Raw genomic sequence first — 25,330 nt, forward strand, 5'->3', positions numbered from 1 at the left:
ATATAGAAAAAATGTTTAAAGATAGTAAATATTTTATCAAAAATGTATTTAAATAATTTTTTTCTAAAGAATAATGTAGATTTATTTGTATTATTACACTAAATAACATTAATTTGCAACTAAAAAGTATAATATCAAAAAATTATAATTTTTTTTTTCGTTTGTCCCATTTTGGAGAATTTTGAACAGTACGGCAACTTAATAAAAATACATTTTTTTATTTGCTTCAAATACATTGAAAACGTTTTTAGAAACACCTAACGATTTATTTTTTAAAGTTCTTTGCAAATATTAAATATAAAAACAATTTAAATAGAACAATAAAAAATGTGTATTTTTATGTTATTGTGATATGAGTGCCAGTGTTAGATATATTGATGCAGGTTTTAAAATGTGAAAGATTCATAGTTCGACGATTTGCAATAAAGTAATCAAATACCTATAAAACAGAAAATTTCTGCAAACTAATTAATGTTTACAATTTGGTCAATTATGCTTAAATTGAAGAAGAAAATACACCTGCTCGATGATATTTGTACATAAATAGAAAAATATGATGTATATCAACAACTTTTTTAAAAAAATTTTTGCAAAGTAATTAATGTTTACAATTTGGCTAATTATGCGTAAATCGAAGAAAGAAGTACTCTGGCTAGATGACATTTCCAAATAAATAGAAAGATATGATGTATATCAACAACTTTTTAATAAAAAGGTAAGTGGACACCTTTTTACACGATATTTGTACTGTTTTATTTTATTAATTTATATACAGAATTTCAACTATTTATTGTTTTTAACTAAAAATATTTAAAATGTTAGCACCACTCTTATAAAAGTATATTAAGTATTTTTTAGCACAATCGTATTTCAATTGTGTGTTGCAATTATGCTAGATAAACTTAAAATCGTCCAGCACGTTCTAGCTCATCGTTGTCTAGAAGCTCATGTCCGTGTCTATAATTGACAACTTTCCCAGTAGTGACATCTATTAATCGTAGATAAGGATTTGGTTTTGTATTCTTTTTATTCCCTATTGACGTGTAGCCTTTTTGATATAATTTGCAATATGGTACATTATAAAGATATATATACTCCCACACCTGACGACACTTCCAATCAATAATAGGATTAATACGCATTAAAGGTGGCCAACCCGAATCTGTCATCTGTAAAAAGCATTTGTTAGTATGGAAAATTGTCTTTAACTTGTTCATCTACAAACCTGCATAACTTTTAAATCTTTACAATAGGGATCAGTTCTTCTGCAGCCCATAAATACAGCTTTTAATTTTGGATTATCATTGCAAAGTTCTTTCAAGGCTTCTTTAATAGGGCCCTTTTTCTTTATAATATCTATATTGTAAAGATTCTGGCAGTCATTCACAAACTGGTCGATTTCCTCGAATGCATCCGGATCAGTGATATATAACGTAGGAATTTTTATATTTTTCAGACAGGCGTTATTTTGGAAAAACTTGTGCAGCATGTGTAGAACTACGGTACAGTCTTTCCCTCCATTAAAAGAAAGCAAAATTTCATCCGGTTTATATAGTTGAAATACTTTATGCATTATCTGAAGAAAAACATTTATATAAAAATAATAGATAAAATTTATAATTTTTTTAGTACCTCTAATATGTCCTTTTCCTTTTCTTTAATACCTTCTTCGACATCTTCAAAATGCTGATATTTGAAGTCAACCATGTCTTTTTGGTTTATTTTCGGTTCCTTAGAATCTACTTTAACTTCCATTGTTAAAGAGATGTATTTTTTATATCTTATGTCTACCAATCCGAGAGACAGCAGTCGGCTTTTTAATAATATTCAAAATTAGTTGCTTTAGATATGGTATATAAGCGGGATTTTGTTTAACTTATTGTGGAATATCTGTAATATTAATAAGATTATATATTATTAAAAGGAAAATGGATTTTTAATATTGATTTATTTCTTAAAAATTAATATATAACATTCTAAAAATTTTAACACATTAGAAATATGTATTATTACGTTAAAGGCTATAGGCCCTATCTGAAATCTTTAAAATTTTACAGGAGAAACAAAAAATTATTTAATGTGGAAAGTTTAGTTTCAATAAACAGGATTTATTTTTCTTCAAAAGAAGAAAAGTTGTTCTGACCTGGTTCTGACAATTTAGTTTGTTTTATTTACAAATCACTATTATGTACGTTTCTTTAGCCTTTATATTTAACTGCTTTTGTAGATAGGGGCCTTTATTTTTTGTCAATTAAATAGCTAATTTTGGTCAGCGGAGTCTATGAAACCCATATAAGATCTTTAAAACATTTTCATGTAAATCTAACCATATATTAGTAGTTACGTGTTCCTAAGTAAAATAAAATACATATACATATGTAATATAAAATGTAAAGTTACACGTCCAATGAATTGCTAACTTTCATTATAAAATCAATTAGTACTCTTATTATAACAATAATTTAACAACAAAAGATACATAATTATTATAAAATAGGTATAATGATGTACACTTACAATTACTGCAAAGACTATATTTATCCAAAGTGGCTCGTTTTTTCTTTGTTCCAAACTTTTATACTAATTAAATTTTTTAAGAAATTTAAATTTTTAAAATAATTATATTTAATATATATTCTTTTTCCAATATTTCATATTTTTAATTTGATTTTTTTACTTTTTTGTTAATTTTACATTTGACAAATTAAATAGCCCAGCTGTTTTTGTTTTGACGGAAAAATCAAGAGTAAAAAGAGAGAAGTGTTCACGTGTAGTATTGGTAAAGTGTTGCTAAAATAGTAGTAGATTTTTAAATGAATTTCATAGATACATATTAGGGGCATAACTTTTATTAATTTTGTGAATATGTTTTTTTTTGTTTTATTTATTATTTTATATGTGATAATGATATTTGGTACTAAACGTCAAATTTAAACTAAAAGAGTTCATATCTAAATGGCAATAATTTTTGGTATATACTATATATGTACGCTCATTTGCAATTAAAGGGTCGTAAACTTAAATAACGTTATTTTTATAAATAATTTAAATAATATTCTATATGAGAATAACTTAATATCGTGTTGTAATCAGTTGTACTCAATAACTCCAAATTTCAGCAAATTTAGGCTTCAGGTAATTGTTTTAAACGCTTAAAAATTTGTTCACTATTATTCAAAAATTGTTTGAATCATAGCCGCACAATTATTTAATATTCCTCACAATGTTTGAGTATAACAATAGTGGTAACTAATATGCTAAACAAACAATGAGTTGAGTGCAAATCAATGACTCAATAATTGTGGGTAGCAAAAAATAGAGTCACTCATGAAAGACTCAAGTAGGTATTAAAATGTCCGTTTATCCATTATCTACAATGTAACGAAATTTATTTTTCATTAAGATTCTTGCCTAGTGGGCTATATTGTTAATTTTGTTTTTTACACTCTTGCATAACTATCTTTAAGTATTTTATGACTTTTACAAACACCTTTTAATTTAACTCTAATATAAAACAAAATGTTTTAATGTATTACTTCCATTTAAAAATCACGTTTATGTATACAGAATGTGTGGGATTTTTGAAATATCGATGAGAAACTTAGGAGTAACACGTATTTTGTATCACATAGTATTAAAAAAACAAATCATCAAGAAATACGCTGTTTGCATATGAACTTTCATCGAAATCATTTACTAGGTTAAAAGATTACCGCTTTAAAGCAAGATAATTGCAATTACATATTTTATAACAAATACTCTTTGAAACTTTGAACACGAATAAATAAAAACTCTGGGTTTCTACAGGGTCGTATCTCAAAATTTACCGCTACCGAGATCTTATAGACAATTTTCAATTTGAATGTGAGTAGAGAGATATTACAGAAAATTTTCAATTTGAATATGAGTAGAACAAAACTTGTAATTATTCGTTTGTTTGATTAGTAAAAATTGATTTAAACTCGACCAATATACTCAGCTACATTTATGTATATAAGAAGGTCGATTTTTTAAGATTAGAATACGGTTGTAAAACTTTCAAATTTTGAGTGATTACCCGTTAGAAGCAAATGAACTATTTGTATATCATTTTCAGATCAGCTCGTATATAAGTGCAGATGAAAACTATTTGCGTGAATGATATGTCGGTAATGAATGTACACTAAATATTTTTTATTTTTTTATCAAAATTGTATTAGTAGTATGTATGTCTAAATATACATGTGTATTTGTACAATTACTTTATCTATTTGTCGTTGTTTTAGATTAACATTAAAGAACAGTTATTTTTAGACATTTTAGTTTTTTTCGGTTACAAGTAACATATTGACAAATTATTTCTATTGTTATCAGACCTAAGTTGGCCCGGTTACCAAGCAAATGAAGTCATTTTGTTGTTAAGAAATGTACATATTGGTATTCGAGTCATCTTAGGTTCATGGCCTGGAATCGTCTTTATCTAAATGACCTATGAATAAGTACTTTTTTATTTTTTAATCTATAAAACTATTAATTATAATTAAAAAGATATGTATTTGTCAGATTTACAATCATATGATCTTAAAATTGGGTAAATTATTTACCCAAAGCAGTAAATTTAATGTAAATAATACTAACGATCGAAGGATTTCATACAATTTTTGGATACATTTTTATTCGGTAACTGTAAGTTTTGAATGGATTATTATTTCATCGAATGGATTTATCTACATAACTATATAACAATAATTATATTTTATTTTCTGGTAATCATTTATTTGCATCTGCTGAAGATGTTAATTATAAATGTCCATTTTAAAGATTATTGTATCACAAAATGTAAAATAATAATGTATATATTTTTTCATAAACATTAATTAAGAGGTCATTGCTCTTTATGACAAAATTGGCCCAGTTATTGCTAAGCTCACGTGCATTTTCAAATATGTATGTAAATACATTTAATAAATTCTTCAAAACACTTTCAATTTCTTTTATACAATATGAACATGTATATTCAAACCAAAATGAAATTTAAGCCTTAAGGTGATAAATGTAGATCAACATTTAATAAATTTTGTGCTTATGTAAAACCATCAATTTCATTAAAAAAGTTTATTATTTTATGAATGAAGGTGTTATTGAAGCTGTTACATTCTTTATGGTGTTTGGGTGTTATACGTGTTTTATAAAAACAATTTGTAAATTTCGGAGTATTCAAAATTTATGATGTCATAGAAATTATGAAATTATTACTTTTGAAGAAAAAAATTTCATAAAATAATTTCATTAAAAATAGTCTAAAATAAAGTAGTATATAAACGTTTGTTAAGTTTAAAAGTGTACATTCTATTACAATAAAGTTATCAAACAACATCTCAAATATATAGATCTATATATTGTGCTCAACTAAAGAAAAATGTTAAGTTTGGTACGTATTTAATGTGTAATTTTCCGATTAAAATTAAAAGTTAAATTAAAAAATATGTTATACATTTCAGATATATATATCAACAATATTGGTATTAAATCAGTCACTGTACGTTTTAATTAACGCTCAGCAGGACTTGAAAGTAAATCCAAATGTTTGGAATAATCCTACAAATCAACTCCCATCGAAAAACTATCATCCAACCATCGACAATTATTCGCATCAGAAAGCATCTTTCAGCTCATATTACAATTATAACCAACTTAACCCAAACGCAGTTCCTATTCTTAATTCTTATTATGAATCAATCATTCCCATAGCTATCCACCCGGGTCAAAGCAGTTCGTACAACAAACCTAATTGGGAAGATATAAGAGAAGGAAGATCAACACCAATTAAACCACCTGTTGAATTACATCATGGATATCGTTATAATACACCGGCAATTTCTTTTCCAAATATAGCACATTTGAAAAATGTTCTTTATAATGACTTAGGTTTAGATAAAAATCCTAATAATTTCCCTGGTTCTCCGCACGGTTTTGAGGTGCAACAAACTGAAGAGGAAATTCCAAATAATGTATATTTCGGAACACAAAAACCAAGTAGTGAAACCAAAATTTTAACCCATGAAACAAATTTTAAGGATCATAAAAACACACAAAACATTACAATTTTAACACCAGTTAAAAATGCCACTTTTACTTACCACTATAACCAACCAAATGTATTCGACCACAAGAAATTTACTCATGAAAACAATAAAAATAAATGTATTAATGAAACATCATCTAAATACTCGGAAGGTCATAACTCGACATTTAATATTAAAACCTCACCAAGTGCTCAAATATTCGAACATATTAAAACCGAAAATAAAATACCAGAAACTTCTTTTAAATCGAATAATTTAAGTCAAGAAAAAATTGCCTCAAATTTTTCAAAATATAGTGTCATGCAAGAGAGAGTCGAAGCAACAACAGATTCATCAAATGTTCGACCTAGTCAAAATGAATTAACTTTGAACATTACACCAAGTAAAAAACTCTTGGAACATATACAACCAGGAAAAGTTATAGATGATATACCTGCAAATGTTGCTCAAACTGAATTTAACAAGTATGTCAGTGAAGTAAATAATAACAAGATTTTTAAATATGATTATCTTGGGAAACCTTTTGTAAATCAGCAAACTGTTGAAAGTCCTCATTTAATGCCTGCAATCTCATCTCTTTCTGGTCATTTAAACGTGAAACCAGATATACAAACAACGCACATTGATGGGACTTTTGCTCAAGAAAGTAGCAATAATCCAATTAACTTATCAGAATATCAGCAACACTTCCCTAATTCAGAAAAACAGCATATGCCAATACAAAGCTTACCTCATGTCAGTGGATTATCAAATGAACAATTATTATATAATATATCTCCAAAACCAGATTTTGCACAAGAAAGTGGAAATAATGGAAACTTTCCCAATTCACAAAAGCAGCACACGACTACACAAAGTTTACCCAATGTCAATGGATTATTAAATGAACAATTATCTCCAAAACCAGCAAATCGACCTACTTCACTAGACAAATATCCATCTGGAGAAAATCAACATGTTAAAAACAACAACTTAAAATTTCAACAATTAGGTGATCCATCCATACAACAGCAACAAAACAATCTGTCTAAACCACCAAATCAATATACATCACTAGATAAATATTCATCTGGAGAAAATCAACAGTATAACTTCATAGAACCCGGAGTTATATCTAATGTTAAAAACAACAACTTAAATTTTCAACAATTAGGAAATCCATCCATACAACATCAACAAAACAAAGTTTTTTCATTAGATGAACATTTTTCTAAACCACCAAATCAATATACTTCACTAGATAAATATCCATCTGGAGAAAATCAAGAGTATACCTTCATTGAATCCGGAGTTTCATCTAATGTGAAAAACAATAACCTAAATTTTCAACAATTAGGAAATGTATTCATACAACAAAACAAAGTTTCTAACAGTGGACTTAATCGTCAAAATCATATAAACGAAGATACGTCGATACATTCTACCCCTGATTCAAAGAGACATAACGAAATAGTATTTCCTACTAATTTCGTACTAATCAGCCCAACTAATTTCGTAACAAGAGTACCAACATATCCTAATTTAAAAACACGTGATGACGTTAGTTTGAATATTCAAAAAGGATATCCTGAATATAATCACCTTGCTCCCTCTTACAATATTCAAGAAAAAAATAATTCTTCTATAATAAGTGGTGGTAGTGATATAAATGAATTTTATCCAGTTCCGCATTTACAACAAAATAATATAATTAATCAAAATAAGACAGATACGAATCAGTTAACTAATTTTTACACATATATTGCGAAGCAAAGACCAACCATTGCATTTAATAATGAATATATAAATCCTAGAACTGCCAATTATCAAACGGAAAGTACTAACTACACACCAACCAAGGCACAGATAGTTGAATTTCCAGTATTCAATACAACGAATAAATATAATCTACCACAACAAAATGTTCAATCCAAAACATCAATAGTGTTTCCTACAAATAAAAAATTACGATCGCCTCATTTGGTATATGGTTCTCCATTTTAATCCTTTCACTAGATCGATCTATAACTATTGTTTTTCTATATTTATTTTTATATAATTTACCATTAAAATAATTATTTATATTGCAAAAATTACGTTTTATTTTATTTCCAATTTATTGTATGTTTATAATCCCAGCAAAAAAAGTGTGGAAAAAGATGTAGAATTTTCATCACAACTAGTAACCCGAAGTGCTTCAAATTCAGGTGAAAAACCTATGAATTTTACATTAGCGTGTCATTGGAGGGATGTTGTTCATTTCTGACAACTTTGAACTACATCTAATCTTATCTTTAGAAGCTGTAAAAATCCGATATTTTATGTCAAAAATAAACCACATTCTTTTAATGAAACGCTTATGTAAATTTCATCAAAATTTGAAGTACTTCGAATATGTTGTTTGTAGTGACTTTTCTACATCTCTTTTCTCATTTTTAACTGTGTTTTAATTTGTAAGTATATGTTTGGTTTATAAAAGCGAAAAGTATGCAATCACATTTTTAGATGTGATTAAGATGTCGTTTGTAAAGTATGACATCAATTATTTTTTGCTGGGATCTTTTGTAAAAAATATCTTGTTATGGCCTAAGAGCAAATGATGAAAAATAAAAAAAAAATCAATCAAATTAAGTTTTTAATTAAATGTTTGTCGAAAATGCATATATTTAATAAGATTTAACTAGATCAGATATATGTATATAATTATTCATTGTAATTTTTCTCTTAATAAATGCTATAGTTTTCTCAGGATGAGTAATGGAATTGGGTACTTATGTGAATAATAAATGTGAAATTAACTTTCTATTATATAACAGAAGTAATTTTACAAATTATTCACCTCTATTTTTTTTATTATTGGTTTAAATTTTGCACATATCGAACATTAAACAAATAATCGATAAGACTTTTCTTACGCCAACATAGTTATGGCAGCAATATCAAAGTATAGTAATGAACTGCTTATGAGTCACATAGAAAAAGTAGTTACACTGTAGTAGTAGTCATATTTAAAAAGGGACTAGCAGTTCAATAAACTAAAGAGTAATACGAGAAGGTACAAAAACCTATATTTTTTTATTAAAATATTAATAATATTCATATTATCTCTGTGGGGAATGGTTTGTTTTAATAATCCATAAAAAAAAGCAAAAATATCAATGAACAAGACGTTTGTTATAGTGACGAACTAGTCTGTGATTTAGCAAAGTTACAATACTAACAAATAAAGTATTTACTCATAATCATTTGACGATTATTAAATTCAAAATATATCAAGTTAGGTGACTGCATAATTAATTTTATAATAGTCGAAGTTTCATTATTTGACCGTATTTTTCGTTTATGTATAGAAATATATTAAAACATAAATAAAATAGTAAAATGTAACTAGTAAACTCAACTAAAATAATAGAAATAGATATATGGATGGTCTTGCATTAGAAAACATATAGCTTTGTAATTTATTGTTATTAAAATTCATCTGTAACATAAATAATTCTATTATTCTAAATATAAATTACTTAATTTTAAAATTTAAAAACAGATTACTACAAAAATAATTTTTAACTGCAGATTTTCAAAATATTTATATTTTAATTAATGTCATTTCTACATTTGTCATAATTAAGGTAAATATGATGTTGTGGATGCAGTAATATGCGAAAAATATTGTTATACCATTAATATTCATTATAATGTTGACTTTTTGAAACGTTCGTACCTTTGCAACTTATATAATAGTTTTATACATATATGTATGTATATTAAATTTACTTTCTTTAAGCTTTTAAATATGATGTAATAAAAACTCTTTAAACGAGTAGGTTTGGTATTGTTTTCTTCTAAAATGCATAATGCTCGACTACCAAAACCTTATACAGTTCAGATGCAATTGCAAGCAGTGATCAGTTGCATATTCAATGTCAAGATATCAATTTCAATTCCGGCGGAAGTTTGCCAGTTTTTACTTCAGGATTATGTTTCAATATTATGGTATTTTTGTAAGTTTCTATGAACAGTCTATTTAATATAAATATGCAGAAAAGTTGAGATAATGGATTAGTTGCAAAGTTAACTATCAATAATTCATTATGTATTCTATTCACGCTTTCGTAATTGCGTATATATTCAATATTTATTTCATAATAAATAATACAGCAGTCAGCTTATCCTTCGGCCATAGGAAAAGAGAACTGAATTTTAACAACTATCCTGCTAACAGTGCAGTAATTGATCCAAGGGAGTACAATAATTACTATCAACAAAATACCATTAATGATCCTGGTTATACTACTCAAAATGAAAACAATAATGATGACAAAACAATATTGGGAGAAAGAAATGTTAATACAACCAACTCTCAGAATTTTGTGGAATTCAATAATCCTTCTGCTCCAATGTTTCATTTAATGTATATGCAATCCCAACAATACAAAAGGCAACAAACACCAACAAATGCAGATGTACCAATAACGTATCATAATCAACAAAATCCCCATACGCAGCAACTTCATATAAATAACCAAAATTTGGCATATGCTGGACCCCATCTATTTCCTAATCCACTTACCAACAACTATCAGAATATGCAGCAATCAAATCTTCCCGACAAACATTTTAACAACGTTTTACATAATATATATCCAGCACAATTTTTCTACCATCCATATCACCAAGATTCAAAAGTTCCATCTAAAATGGAAGCTCCTTTCATACCCTCACAGTTTTTGGGTTACGGTCAGCAGCAAAAACAGGAGTTGCCTCAACAGTTACGACAACAAAATCAACAGTTTTCCCAACCAGACCACTTCAGCCAGCACTTAAACCAGTGCACGAGGAACATCAGGCTTCCCAATATCATGCGCCCAACTTAATTTATATGGCTCCTAATAACATGTATGATTTGTATAGAAAGTCAAATTAATATTTATCTTAAACTTTTAATTTAATACTAAGTTTGAACCTCTTTAATTTTATTTATAAACGATTAAGTTGCCTTAATGGCATATTTGTTAATGACCTTCTGTAATAATTGTGTAACTTTTGCTAAGTTATCAATTTACCAAAATTAAAAAAAAAACACAACAAAACAAATTAAATTTAATTTTGTGCTAAGTGATGGGATAAAAACATTAAATTAACTTTGCAGTGAAATAGGTTTTCTACAAAGTGTGGTGATTACAGTAGTAAATGCGGATCATGAAGACATTCGTTTGATAGACATTGAAAATTAGTTATTTACACAAACAGTGTTATTTTTGTGGTGCGGGTATTCTAAAACCCTTTGAATATTTGAAACTTGGCAAAAACAATTTAACAGATTGGCGTACTGAAAAATTACAGTTTTTCCACTTTATATTTACCACAATGTCGTTGACGATCATTAATCACGACAAGTAATCATTTTTTTCCGGGAGAGCAATATACTAGTTAGTAAAATAAAATATATGCGACTTTCATAGACATGAGAGTAAATTTTTGAAACCTACCTACCAAATACCAAAATTAAATTTGTAATGAAATTAACGCATTTAAATACAGCTATTTTCATAATTAAAATGCTTATTACGGAAAGAGAGACAGAGAGTAAAATATGTAGTTGTAATGATTTGGCTCGTGTCATCACTAGAGCCACTGAATGAACAGTAAAGAGTAGAAATTAAAAAATAAATTCAACATGACATTGTGTGTAACACAATCCATTGTCAAGAGCATGGCTGGCTTCACAATTTTGTATATTTTTTGTTTATATTAAAACATTTTCTTAAAAAGTAAAATGCAAAATTTTGCTAGGGTTTTTTTTTAAAAAAAGAGTATTTTACTTTTGACTGGGTTCGTTTTAAAGCAATCCAAAAATGTGTGTAAGTATAAAAGTGGTTGTCTGTTCACTCATCATAAACATAAATCTTGTAGCTGTTAAGCAGCACAGTTGTGGATTATAGACGATTTTGAACTGAAGTGAATTTGAAGGATTAATTAAGGATACAATGAAGATATTTGTAAGTATTCCTTTTAAAAAGTGAAAAAAAAATGAAATTAAAATAATTTTAATTTTTACAGTGTTGTTGTTTGTTTGCGGCAGTATTTTCTTTGGCATTGGCCGAGGTTAAACATGCAAAAGAAAGTGCAGTGGAGAAAAAAGTAGAGGCGCTTGCGTCGGATAAAAGTAGTGATTCTAAACCCAAAAGAGATGCGTCTCATGTGAGTGGAGTTTACCATGGACCTTCATATAAATATTTGCCCCCGTCTTCGGTTTCTTCTTCTTATGATACTTATTCGGGAAGCGTTGGTAGTGGTGGACATATTTCTGGTGTAGGAGGTGGTTACAGTTCGGGTGGATTTGGTCATAATCATCATGGATTTTCTTCCTCTGGGCATCATAGCAGCGGTGCTTCCCATGGTCTTGGCTATGCCCCATCAGCAAGTTATCACGGTAGTGGTATTCATGGCTTAGGTTTTACTTCTTCTAGCCATTATGCTGGCCATGGATCTGCCCAACATTCTGGAGGTTTTAAAGGTGGTGTCAGTTCTCATAAAGGAGTTTCGTTCGGACATAATGATTTTGCCAGTCGTCCCCTTTCTTACGCTGGCGGTCATGGTTACAGTTCATCCGGGTCTAGCTCATCTGGCGTAGGATACAAATTACATTCACATTCTTTAGGTGCGACAAATTCTGGTTCGGGTAGCGGTTATCATTATACTTCTCCTGCATCTTCTGGATTTGGCTCCAGTCACGGATTTAGTAGCTCTCATGGATCTGGTTTGGCTGAAGTACATCATGGCGATCATGTACATAACGGTGCTCAGGAACATATTTATGTCATTTCAAGTGGACCTGCTGGTTTTGGTAACTCACATGGTTCTGCTTCAGTGGGCCAACAAGGAGGCCACGGAGTGCCAACTGGTTCATATTTACCACCTGTACAGCAACATCCTTTGCCTTCTAGTAGTTATGGTGTACCCATTGCTACCGTAGGGGATTCATACAACACAAAATACCACTCTCACGTTTCTGCTGTTGGAGACCACGGTCCAGCTTATGCTGCAGGTCACAAGGGATTGGGTCACTTTAGTTTTGCGGCCAATAAGCCTCAAGTATTACACACCAGCATTACGGGATCGAATAAACCTCAAGTATTACACACCAGCATAACGGGATCTAGTTTCAATCAACCTTCTTATTCTAAAGCTCCTTTTAAGCCATCTGAGTTTTTGGGTGCCAAATTTGAAGGTTCCGCCCATAATGAAGCTCCCGGTCAACAATATTTGCCCCCTTCAGGAGTAGGAACTGATACTACAGGTTATGACTATCCTATACCTTCCGGATCATCTATAAATTTCCAAGAACCCAGTTACCAACAAACTGTGGAAGTACAAACAACATCTGTACATGAACCTGAATCCTCTTATTTACCACCCAATAACCATGAGGGTTCATATAATGAAATTTCATCTGCCGCCAGTGGCAGTTACTTGCCACCTAGCAATAGCTATGGTGTTCCATATTCTCATTAGAAAAAATCTAGTTGGTATTTTGCCTAAAATTAGTATGTTTAAACTAAAATCATTGAATTTTTTAAATCCTTTTAGTTGATATAATTTATTATTGCATTTATATATCTAATTTATGTATGTAAAAACATTTCATTTAAACAAAACAAACATGTATTATCAGTTAAAAAATAAAATTTGTACATAGTCAACAAAAAAAATTTGTTTGAAAAATTTAAAATTCATCTCACAATTGGCATGATGTCAATCACTATTAAAAATAACTTTCCCACTTTGGCTGGCTCACAAATGAAGTAGATTAATCAAGTAATAAACAATATTAAAGAAACTTTGTAGCTTGTCAAAGTATTGTTCGAAACGATAACAAGAATTTTATTAAAAGCGTAAAAAATGTTTTTATTTTTAATATGCATAGATGTGCATTACAAAACTGGTGGAACTGAGCATTATGGACATTTCAAATTTATCATATTGTTCATTATACTTAGCAGCAGATTGTTTTCTATTAAAGGAATTTAAATTTACATTAAAAAAATTAAACTAAATTAAAGTCTCTTTTGTGAATTACATTAATAATATTAAGCGCGTTTAAATAAAAGTGGCTTTTGAATAAAATAATGCGTGTTTGCATTCAAAAGATTGTTGCTTAAGTTTATTGTTTTTGTTTCATGAGTATTTTTGTTTTGTTTTTTAATCTTTCGACATGAAGTTCATGTTTTGGGGCCTTTATTATACAATTGATGTCCGATTTATATTTTAAAAACTTTTGTCTTCTTTTATTGTATACATGACAAAAATTAAATTGTAAAATATACTTGCAACAACAATTAGTTTTTGTTTTCATTACTAAAAATAAAAAAACAAAACACTAAAAATAAACTAATATAAATAATAAATTATGGATTATAAAGACACTAATTTATGTATAATTAGTGTTTCGAATTGAAATTCAAAATTTGAATGTAAATAAAATTTGAAACCTATTTTATGGTTAGTGTATGTTTTTATGATAGAACTTTTTATCTAAAAATTTAAAAATAATTATTTGAATGTCATAGTACTATTACTGAAGTTATTCTACTTTTCTCAGCGTAGTATTTGTCATCTATGGGAAATTTAAACATTCAAGATAACTTTTTATAATATTAGATTTCATAAAAAGTGAATGTGTAATTTTGTAGCTTTCATGTACAATAATATCTTACGTCTATGAAATCCGTTGTTTTAACTTTGTTAAGGTCTAAAAACCATAAGTTTAAATAGTGCTATTAAATGAATTTAAATAAACTGTTATTTAACACTCATATAAGTACCTAAATATGTATGTCGTCGTTGTGGCAAGTATTGTGTGAAATCAATCGTAAAAATAACAAATTTCATTTGGATATTCACATATGTGTACATACCTTCATACGATATGGATGACCATTAGACCGGCTTTGTATAAAATGCTGAAAGAGTCTTTGTTTCCCCCTCAAAATATACCTTGTTTTATTCAATGATAATTCGCAAACTGTTTTGTATCCCGTGACGACTGTTCTAAAACTGGATTCAGTACAAAAACGACATATACAATATTTATCAAAAATCGCGAAATAAATTAAATTTTAAGATCAAAATAAATATTCTGTTTTCAGTACACAATTATAATTTATATTCCAAACTTACAAGTATTTACAAATTATTATTCAAATTATCAATTGTTTTCTACGCAGAAATATATAGTGAATATCAATGTAATTATGTTCTATTAATTGGTTAACTGGTTAATTTGGTTCACGAAGCTAAATATTTTTTGATCATCTCTAAATCACATTTCAAATGTTTTTCTAAACCCCTTTAAATAGAGATTTAATTTCGCATTCGTTAAAATTACTTGTTAGTGGGCTTATAATAACAAATTCCACTGTATAAAATTTATGTTGTTGAGCAGTATTAATAAAACTACAGTATATATTAAGGCATTTTGATATTAAAAATAAAACAAAAACACTTCTTGTAAAGAGTTAAAAGAGGTAAAAATTATTTAAAAAATAGCTGTAGTTGAAAACGTTATTTTTTTAGTTTTTCATCATAAACATCTTTTACGATAATTACTAATTATTGGTCTTATATACAATATTTTAAAATTGATAAATTAAGTGTTTTTTTTAATTTACAATAAAATCAAACACTTCCTACATATTAAATCCCAATATGCAAACTCACTGACATTCACATTGAAAATTACTGCCTAGGATCAAGTCTTAAAAGTTTGGCTACAAATTTTATTTTTCAAGTTTAAGAAAACAATTTTTATTTAAGTTCAAGTTAAATTCAGGCAAAGGATCCTATAAATATTTGCCTTCTTATTGTGTTATTTTCAGTTTTTAAGTCTATTGGGAATAAATATTTCTCTGAGATAATCCTACCAAACATGTTGAAGGGTAATTAAAAACATGTTTAATTTTACCATAACTCTATCGTGGCAACAATATTTTTGACTCTACTCGTAATTCAAACCCGTTTGATTGTACATTAATACTGAATAAAACAAAGTAAAAATTAACCGAAACATAACAAAAATAACTTGATTTTCGTCACGTGCATTGAACTTGGATTAATCTACAACATAAATAACATATTGTTGAAGGAAATAAATACATTTTAGTATATTTGTATTTGAAATATGTATTTGTGCACCAGTTTTAACGAAAGTAAATCCAAATAAAATTTGATTTCTTTTCACAAAAATAGTACTACATAACTAGTTGCTAACATTGACCTTTAATTGGGTAAAACAATATAAAAGTAAAATAATCGAAAACACTTGCTATTTTATGCTTGACAAGTTTTTCTTTTAAAAATGCAGAAAACCCGATGTTTACATTAGGTACTCAAATATTTTCATAAATTTTTTTATTTTTTTTTTTTTAATTTTTCAACGGAAACTTTTATTTTTTCTATCATGCTCTGACTCGTTTGCTTACATACATATGTACATATGTATGTAATTCGTTTCATGTTTTTCTTTTAATGGAAAACTGCTTGAAACAGCGAATATCAGGTTGTCTGATAGTGTAACATTATTGTTTTTAATTTTACTAGTTGCAGAGTTATAAAAGCAGTTGTCAATTCCATGCTGGAGTTAAAGAAATATCATAATTCAAAGGTGATGTAACAATAAAGAAAAAGGACAAAATTTTTATTTTATAAAAAGTGGATTTTTATTTAAAAAAAAAAAAAATATATTTTATAATGAAAATTAAAACAAATACACTATTAATACGTGGTATTATATCAAATAAAAAATTGGATTTGAAATAATACTTATAAGTTAAACAAAAGTGCTCAGTAATATAAAAAACTTTTTACAAATATAAAAAAATAAATAAATACATGTAATGTTTTACACTACATGTATATAAGTGATTATAATAAACCAAAAAATATAATAAATATTACTTATAAAATTATAAAAAATATAATAAATATTACTCGTAATTTGTAATTGTTGGGTGAAAATTAATAACTAATGAAATTATTTACTAAAAACTATAATAAATATTACTCGTAATTTAATAACTGTTGGATGACATTAATGAGATTTCTCGATTTATTGCTTTCTTCACGCAGGCTTTATTATTTTTATATAAAAAAATGTCCTTCGGAAGGTATGTTTGCCAATTGATTTTGCTTTTATTCACTGCTCCAAACATCATTAATTCTGGTCCAGTTTCCAGTCCTGAAATTGCATCCCAGTCAGGCAAATCAAATGGTCATATATCATTACAGCAACAACAGCAACAGCAGCAACAACAGTCTAATCAGAACAATCAAGATGCTCAATTAAATTCGTTAAATGTTTATGCTTCGAACTATGATATTATTGCGAATAAGCAAAATCAAAATGATCATTTTAAGCCATCTTATAAGTTGCCAGATATGGAGACAAATTTTACACCCATTCATAATGGCAATAGCATAGCACCGGAATTTGCTTCTCCATTAGGATCTCCAACTCCTGTAATAATGCAATATTTGCCCCAAACAATAAACGAAGGCGGCGTACAGTATCTGCAGTTATTACCAACGAGGCCTTTAATGGTTCCCATTGGTCCGTACTTAACCGGTAACACAGGAGTTCAATCTTTGGCATATCATCAACATTTGGCACCTAGCAACAACATTGATTATACCACTCGACCACTTTTGTCGGCATTACCAATCAATATGCCTCCACCAGCACCTTCTGCTCTAGTAGATGTTCCAGCTTCACCTTTACCATCCTATGGAATTCAGTCGTATGCTGCCAATATTACACCTTACAAACAAAATCATAGAATAAATAGGGAAACTAAAGACAAACAGTTATTGGGACCCATTACATTAAATCTTAATGAATATATACCGCCCGCAAACAATCAACAACAATCGACATTTAGTGTTCGAGGAAGACCTTAAAATGTCTATATTAATAATAATTTTATTGTTGAATAATTTTTAATAACCAAATATTAATTATCTTTACTAGATTTTTACTAATGTCATATAATTTTGTTAATTAATGTAATAAGAACAATTGTTAATTTTTCAATTAAAAATAACCATAGAATTAAATACTATACATCCTGTCTAATTAATTTTTATTTTCAAAATTGGTATCTTAAATCTATTTTATGTTTAAAAATATGTAATTTTTAAGAGATTTATTTATTTTCAAAATTCCGTTTATTAAATTATTGCACAGGTTGGCCCTTTGCTGTTATTAATTTGACGATTATATTTAAATGACTAATTAAACAGTGTAAAATAATGTAAATTACTACAAACTAAAAATTGGGTTATAAAATAAACACTTTTTATACATAAACATACATATGTATGTACATATGTACTTGCAGGGGGCATAACATATTATTTGTTGTTATTTTATCAATCAAAACTTATACAACAGTTATTTAAAACTAAATTGTCTTAATTAAAAATGATGTAAAATACTTTCTCATCTATGGGAGTATACGAAAACAAAAAGTGAATGTTTGAACTTGCAATAAATTCAATTCATCAAAACATACATAGGTGAGATCGCACGTATAAATAATAATCAATAAATTAAGTATAATTTTTTATTAACACTAATATTAATTTTAGTAATAAACTGTTTGATAACATTCATTGATAATTTGTATTAAATGTTGATTACTACCTTCCAATAAAATAATCATAGTCCATCTTTTCAATAAGCAATAAGAAGCCCTCTATTTTTCATTTCATGTTAGAAGTATGTAGTTCGTATTCTATACGCACCTTTACGTTTGTTTTTGAATTCATGTAAATACTTACAAACACAACATAACACAAAACTCCAAAAATATGGAACTTATTTCAACAACCTGCCACCAAATGTGGATGGTAGATAACACTTGCCAAACTGAGTATATAAAACTAACTACTCTGTTTGTGAATCAAACATTCGGTTTTAATAAACAAAACTCTAAAGACATAAACGAACAACCGATTTTAAAGAAATAAAAATTGTTCATTCAAATAAAGAATACAAAATCATTATCATCAATTAAGAATACTTTAAGTGATTGACAGAACATATTCAAATTATTTCTAAGAACAATACTAAAATGGTGAGTTTAATGGGTTTATTAGTTATTTGCTCTGAAAAGATGCGACTTTAGAATGTTGCATAAAATGATTTCATGCGTTCGTTGCCACAAAGTATATAAGTGTTTGTTTTTTTTTAATTTTGGTTCAATAACAAAAAACTAAACATGATCAAAAGTGAATGTTGTTAGTTCAGTTTTATATTAAGATGACTGTCTAAGTTAAAGACAGAAATATTAAAAGGATGATGAACTTGTGGTTATTACTTATTTAGAGTTATTTTATATTTGTTCCAAATAAAAAATAGCGTTTGAATTTAATTAAATAAAATTATTTTCAAAAGAATAAACATATTTTAGAATAATTATATTTAACTAAATATTTGTAACATAAATTTATTTAAGTTAAATTCAATAAATTAATTTATCGTTGTTATTTGTGACATACATTCATTCAAATAACTTTTAAATTAAAATTTTAAAAATAATAATGCTCTAGAAATTATTCTTTGCCAACATTTATTTCTTACATTTTTTTGCAATATAGACTTTTTGCGCTCAAAATAAAATACATATTTTCAACTTACCTAATAAATTACAACTTTCAAAAATAATAATAAAAATTTAATACAATTTATTTTGTTTTTGCAGCAAAAATATTTAGCTATTATTTTCAGTTTCATAATATTAATACATAGTATTGGATTAAATCATGCAGCACTTTATGTTTATAAAAATGATACAAAAGAGGATTATAAACGACAACCAACGTCAAATATTAATACTGCGACAACGGAAAACAGGGAAAGCATTCATCATCTAAATCATAACAATTGGAATTTTCATAATACATCAAAAAATCTACCAATTCACGATACTCAAATAGAGAATCGACCATATACTGACACAGAGTCTACTTATTCTCCAGCAAAATATAAAATAGTGAACTACAATAATGTGGATGTTGTATACAACAAACATCCGCTAGATAACTCCCAGTACCAGTTCTTAGAAAATATCTACGATTTAAAACAGCGAGGAAGGTCGTCTCTTTTAAAACAGCTACAAAGTCAAAAGCAGGAATTGAGCAGAGGTTATGCAGACTTCATATACGATCCATATCAGCTGGCAACTACACCAAAAGAAACCACAGTGAGGTAGGTTTGAAATTAAAAGCTTAAAATGCTTTTAAAATAACTTTTATATGTTTGTGGTTCATGAATACGCTTAGTAAAAAAAGTATTAAAATTAAACTTTGCTCAAAAGTAAAAGCCAAAAAGTTACGTTACATTGTTTCGTTATAAACACGTTTTCTACATTCTTAATTAAATTAGTATATTAGAGTGACTCTAAACTGTTGAAAAAAATGTATTGAACTTTTAGATAGTTTTTAAATGTTCATAAAAAATACATTAACAAAAGTGCATTTTTAAATAAAATAGCCTTAATATACTTTATATATCCTCCATCAAAAAGTGTGGATATATTGATTTTGTTTATTCCGTTTGTAATGTATTATGTTTTCTTATTCGCTTTCGCTATACTGGCATTCGCAACACTCGAACATGTATTATATTTTCTTAACTACATGCCCCGGGACATGTTACCTTGATGAAACCCCCATCTTGGTGTTATTGCAATCCCGGGGAATAGAAGTGCTACCAATAACTCTAGTCTGCCGGGACTATAAAATGGTAATGGCCAAATGTGTCCTCTCTCTTTCCTTGAAATGATTTTACAGTAGATCGAACCAGAGAACCACATAATCTGGTACCACGGAAAACGGTAGACCACAGGCCAGATTTTCGGATTATGTTTTGTCCGGTTATTGAAGACGTTCCTTCGTTGTACACGTGACTGTAGTTTAAACAGTTACAGTACTTTAAACCCAAATTCGCTGGAAGAGAAAGTTAGTTAAAAGACTGACACACAGTAAAGTTTATAATTCGAGATAAGTTCGGTACTGTTGCCGAGACAACAAATACACTATATAGGAGTGACAGTGGGACAAAGCGTTGGAAATGAGTTGGTGTCAAGTGTATATAATACAGGACGGAAGTAGGTGTATGCGGGCCTCACCCATCGATATACCTAGAGTGAGTGTGTCGGATGTTTCCTCAATGAGTGTGTATGATGAATGAGAAGTGTGCTGGGTTGCATGGTAATGGATGTAAGGTATCTTATACAAGTGATACCACTGAATTTTCCTTTCTTGTGCGGGTATGTTCAGGGTTTACTTTATTTATACCAGATTTACAATAGTGTGTTTTCTGTGAGTTTTATTTGATGGATTCGTATTTCGGTCTACCGGTTATGTTTCTAGATGCTGTTGCCGAATCAACAGAGGCCATCCCATCTGCGTGGTTATAAACGGAAGTGATGCTCTTGCATCTCGGAACTTAAGCTCAAGTACTTGAACCTGGTGCTTGTACATGCTGCTTGCACCAGCAGAACCATGTACAAAAATTGCAGCCTGCGTGTAAGACACTTAAAGGGACAGTTATTACAAAGTTTTTTGCACAATTCCTAAAAAAAACCAACACATTGAGAATCTTTATTCATTTTTTGAGAGTTTTAAATATGTATTTCGCTAACTTCCATTTTCTATAAGATAAAATTGTAGATTGCTTCTAATATCGGACTTAGGTACTTATGAATTTGCAAAAATATTAAGTGTGTATATAATATAATTACATTATATTTAAGTTTATAAGAAGAATATTATATGTTTGGATTAACTGAAACAACAATTAAAATTGTTTAAATCAAATATGTATTTTTCAAAGGTTTTTCTATTTTTATTTGTTTTCTTTTTAAGCTCTAATGATCACTACAAAACACGGTATTTAGCTTCGTATGTCACACCATCGCCATCGCATTCAGAAATGCATCCAAACTTACACCATCATATACCACGTATAAACAACAAAAAAACAGCAATTGTGTCACATGCAACAGGCAACGAACCATCACCAATGACGACAACATCCATAAAATCGCTTACATCAATAGAAAATATGCAGCAATTTCTAACAAAAGTCAACGGAGTAAAATACATTAGAAATAATAAATTGAATGATTATGATAACACCGCTGAAGTCGTATCTGAATTTGTTAAGCCCGTAAATAAAGAGGGTTCCAAACAATATCTGTTCGCACCAATGCGTCCTTCTTTAGAGAGAGAATTGCCATACTCTAGCAACACTTTACCTTATCCGCCTTCATTTATATCTATTACAACAACCGAGAAACCTTTATTCAGCTTTAAGTCAGAACACCATAAAATTCCAGATTTATTTAGCCATCGACAGTCCAAATCATTGTGGGATTCCTACATACCGAGTTGGCAAATAACAAAAATGCTGCAACAATATAAAACTAAGCCTGTTTTTAACAACAAGAACAATTTACATACTTTAGCTTTCGCTAGACAGTACAAAAATGAAAGAGAAAAAAGAAATGTTTAAAATAATCGTCTTTATTTATTAATTTATAAATAGCAACTATTTGCATCTTAACACAAAACAGTTTGTTTAAATATGTGATTTTTACAGTAACTCTTGTGGAAGAAAACTAGTTATGACTGTAATAAATCAATTGTAATTGAAAAAATAATAGAAATTAAATGAGTTATATTTTGCATGTAACTGCACCTCTTCAGTTTCCATAGATATTATGTGAGTACTTGTAAAGTATCTCATGATAAAACTTCATATATCCAATAAATCTCAATTACAATAGTAGCGGGCTTTTACCCTATAAATATAAAAATTATAAATTTAAATCATTATTCAAAAATACATTTTATATAATAACATTTAATTCTTAAATATCATTATTATTATTGCCATTTCCTTACTTTCAACTAATTGTTATAAATCATGCTAAGGAATATTTTTTCCCATTTCAATGGTAACGAATAACTGAAAAATCTCTGTTAAGATTAAGATATGACACAATTTGTTAAATCATTATTACTTTTACTCAAAACACACCAGACAAGGTATTTATTATGCGCCACAATAAAGCTTGTATATTTGTGGTGTATGGTTCAAGTAAAATGAAAACTGGGAGGTTATATTCATATACATACAAACCTATAAATGTATGTTGTTGGCGCAAAATAAGTTGGTAATAGGCAACATGTAACAATTTAAACCGTTGATAAACACAAATACAACATCCACACCTTGTTTGCTTTAAAAAAGAAACAAAAATTTGGTCTCTTGAAAAGTGAAGAAGATGATGTCTTAGAAATTTTCACAAGTAGGAAGTAAACGGTAAAATTGAAATTTTTTTAACATTGTTGATGGCTTAACACAGATGCTGCTGCTGCATTTAGTGGTTTTGTTAGTTATTAAAAGTGCTTCTGCAACTCCTTTGGCACATTTAATAGTGATCAAGAAATATTGTTTAAAAAACTTTAAACTTAACTGAAAACTTTTTACATTTTTATAACAAACTCTTTAAAAATATTAATAAACGTTTTATGATGCAATATGTGTTTTATGATTAATAAATAATTGGTGATAACTATGTATATAATTTTAATATATAAGATAAATAAATACACAAAACTAACACATTTTTTTAAATGAATTAAATATTTATCATATTTAACCAATTTTATATGCAAAAATAAATTGTTTTATTGTTAATAATGTATAGATATTAATTTCTCTTTAAATTTTTACAAATCGAAATGTTTTATTAACCTAATGACTTGTGGTTGCTTAAACAAATTAATAAAACGTACTGAGTTTCTTATTCATTACTCACCTTTTATAATGAAATTATAACAAAACGTGAGTTAAACTGCTAAACATGGAATCACCATAGTTCAAAACCAGTTATTTATTTAATAAATAAATTATGGGAAAATTAAAAAAATAAGATAAGGTATGAACTAAAGAACCGCAATGCAAACATATGTTTGTACGCATGACCAATTTAGTTAATGCATTTAAAGAATTTTTGTGAAATGGGATCGTACAAGGTCGTGTTAAAACAAACAATAATTAGTAGTGATTTTTAGTTGGAGGTTATAAATTAATAAAAATGCGTAGATTGACATGTATCACTCTGCAGTTTGTCTTTTCTTTTACTAATTCCATTAAATTAAAGATTTACATTCATCATCTATTTATTGTTTTATGTTAAAATTGGTTCAGTTATTGTTATGTTTTGTTTTGTTTGGAATCAATATATATATAAAAACAAAAAGTTCATTGATCTGTTTTTTGTATGAGTTGATTTTTTAAAGAGCTGATTTGCATTTCAATACATATATAATTTTTGAACTATATATTGGGTGGTTGCAGATGCAATTTCGCGCTTAATATGTTTTACATTTAAATAATATTGTTACAAGGGTTGAGTTTCCGTTGTCGAAATTACTTCTCCCTACAAATTAAACATAATAATAAATCAATTTATAACTAATGAAGTGATATTGTATATTGATTATTTAAATCGCAAAACTTGTATATAGATATAAAAGTTTATATATAGATTTTAGAAAAAAATCTAAATTGTACTCAACCTAGACACTTTTTTATTTATGTTACCCGATATTGAACTTTAAATTTGATAAACGCTTTACTCTTTCCCTTCCCAAATATTAAATGTTGGATTGCTTAACAATTGTTCCGTGGAAGGTGTCAATATATAAAGATATTTGAAACAAAAAACAAATTAGAAATAAATATTAAATCTAATTCATAAGCTACTGTAGATTACATAATTCTTTTTTATTAAAAATATTTGCAGTAATTAAATGTTTGTAGCCTTGCTTTAACATAAATCATATTTTTAACTACTTTTATACAAACATGTGTTGATTTACTTTTCAAATTCCCTCGATAATCTTTGTTATTTAGCCCGCTGTTAAATAGATTATTTAGATGATCGACAATTGTTTATACATATGTAAATTTTTTGTGAATGTGTATCTGTTATTGAATTTTTGAATGAATTGTTTTTTTTTATAACACCTTTACAAATTTTAATATTTTTTGAAAGGGTTTGCTTTTGTTTTGGAAATGGTTTTTACATAAAATTTTATAGATATGAACTTGAACTTTGTGGATCATCATTATCACAAAAATAGGTTTTTCAAGAATTTCCAATTTGGAAAAAATCTTTAAAAATATATACAAAGAGGTATTTTGTTCGAGT

General features: G+C 28.0%; 4 protein-coding genes across 15 annotated transcripts in view; 3 read left to right on the forward strand and 1 right to left on the reverse strand.

The window, feature by feature from the left end:
* Window positions 1-25,330, forward strand: part of LOC119601906 (putative mediator of RNA polymerase II transcription subunit 26) — a 123,668-nt gene that overhangs the window by 83,447 nt on the left and 14,891 nt on the right. The window lies entirely within an intron of this gene.
* Window positions 234-23,785, forward strand: LOC119601977. Of its 3 annotated transcripts, XM_037953291.1 has the most exons (5): window positions 234-715; window positions 17,172-17,209; window positions 17,272-19,177; window positions 19,805-20,310; window positions 21,972-23,785. In XM_037953291.1, exons 1-3 carry the CDS (start codon window positions 684-686, stop codon window positions 17,997-17,999), a joined length of 798 nt encoding a protein of 265 aa, XP_037809219.1. In that variant the 5' UTR covers window positions 234-683; the 3' UTR covers window positions 18,000-19,177; window positions 19,805-20,310; window positions 21,972-23,785. The 3 variants fall into 3 exon arrangements, with proteins under 3 accessions (XP_037809219.1, XP_037809211.1, XP_037809206.1); XM_037953283.1 differs by having other exon boundaries at window positions 17,172-19,177; XM_037953278.1 differs by lacking the exons at window positions 234-715; window positions 17,172-17,209 and having other exon boundaries at window positions 18,103-19,177.
* LOC119601996 (probable FAD synthase) lies at window positions 729-2,752 on the reverse strand. Its single transcript, XM_037953303.1, has 4 exons — window positions 2,518-2,752; window positions 1,633-1,890; window positions 1,226-1,576; window positions 729-1,169 (listed from the first exon to the last, which is right to left on the reverse strand). Exons 2-4 carry the CDS (start codon window positions 1,753-1,755, stop codon window positions 903-905), a joined length of 741 nt encoding a protein of 246 aa, XP_037809231.1. The 5' UTR covers window positions 1,756-1,890; window positions 2,518-2,752; the 3' UTR covers window positions 729-902.
* On the forward strand, window positions 11,911-13,998 carry LOC119601964 (hornerin). Its single transcript, XM_037953273.1, has 2 exons — window positions 11,911-12,043; window positions 12,105-13,998. Exons 1-2 carry the CDS (start codon window positions 12,032-12,034, stop codon window positions 13,557-13,559), a joined length of 1,467 nt encoding a protein of 488 aa, XP_037809201.1. The 5' UTR covers window positions 11,911-12,031; the 3' UTR covers window positions 13,560-13,998.

The sequence above is a fragment of the Lucilia sericata genome, unplaced genomic scaffold (genome assembly GCF_015586225.1).
Source record: "Lucilia sericata isolate MDLA Ls3-8-SP2 unplaced genomic scaffold, ASM1558622v1 Contig000006F_arrow, whole genome shotgun sequence".
Classification (NCBI taxonomy): domain Eukaryota; kingdom Metazoa; phylum Arthropoda; class Insecta; order Diptera; family Calliphoridae; genus Lucilia; species Lucilia sericata.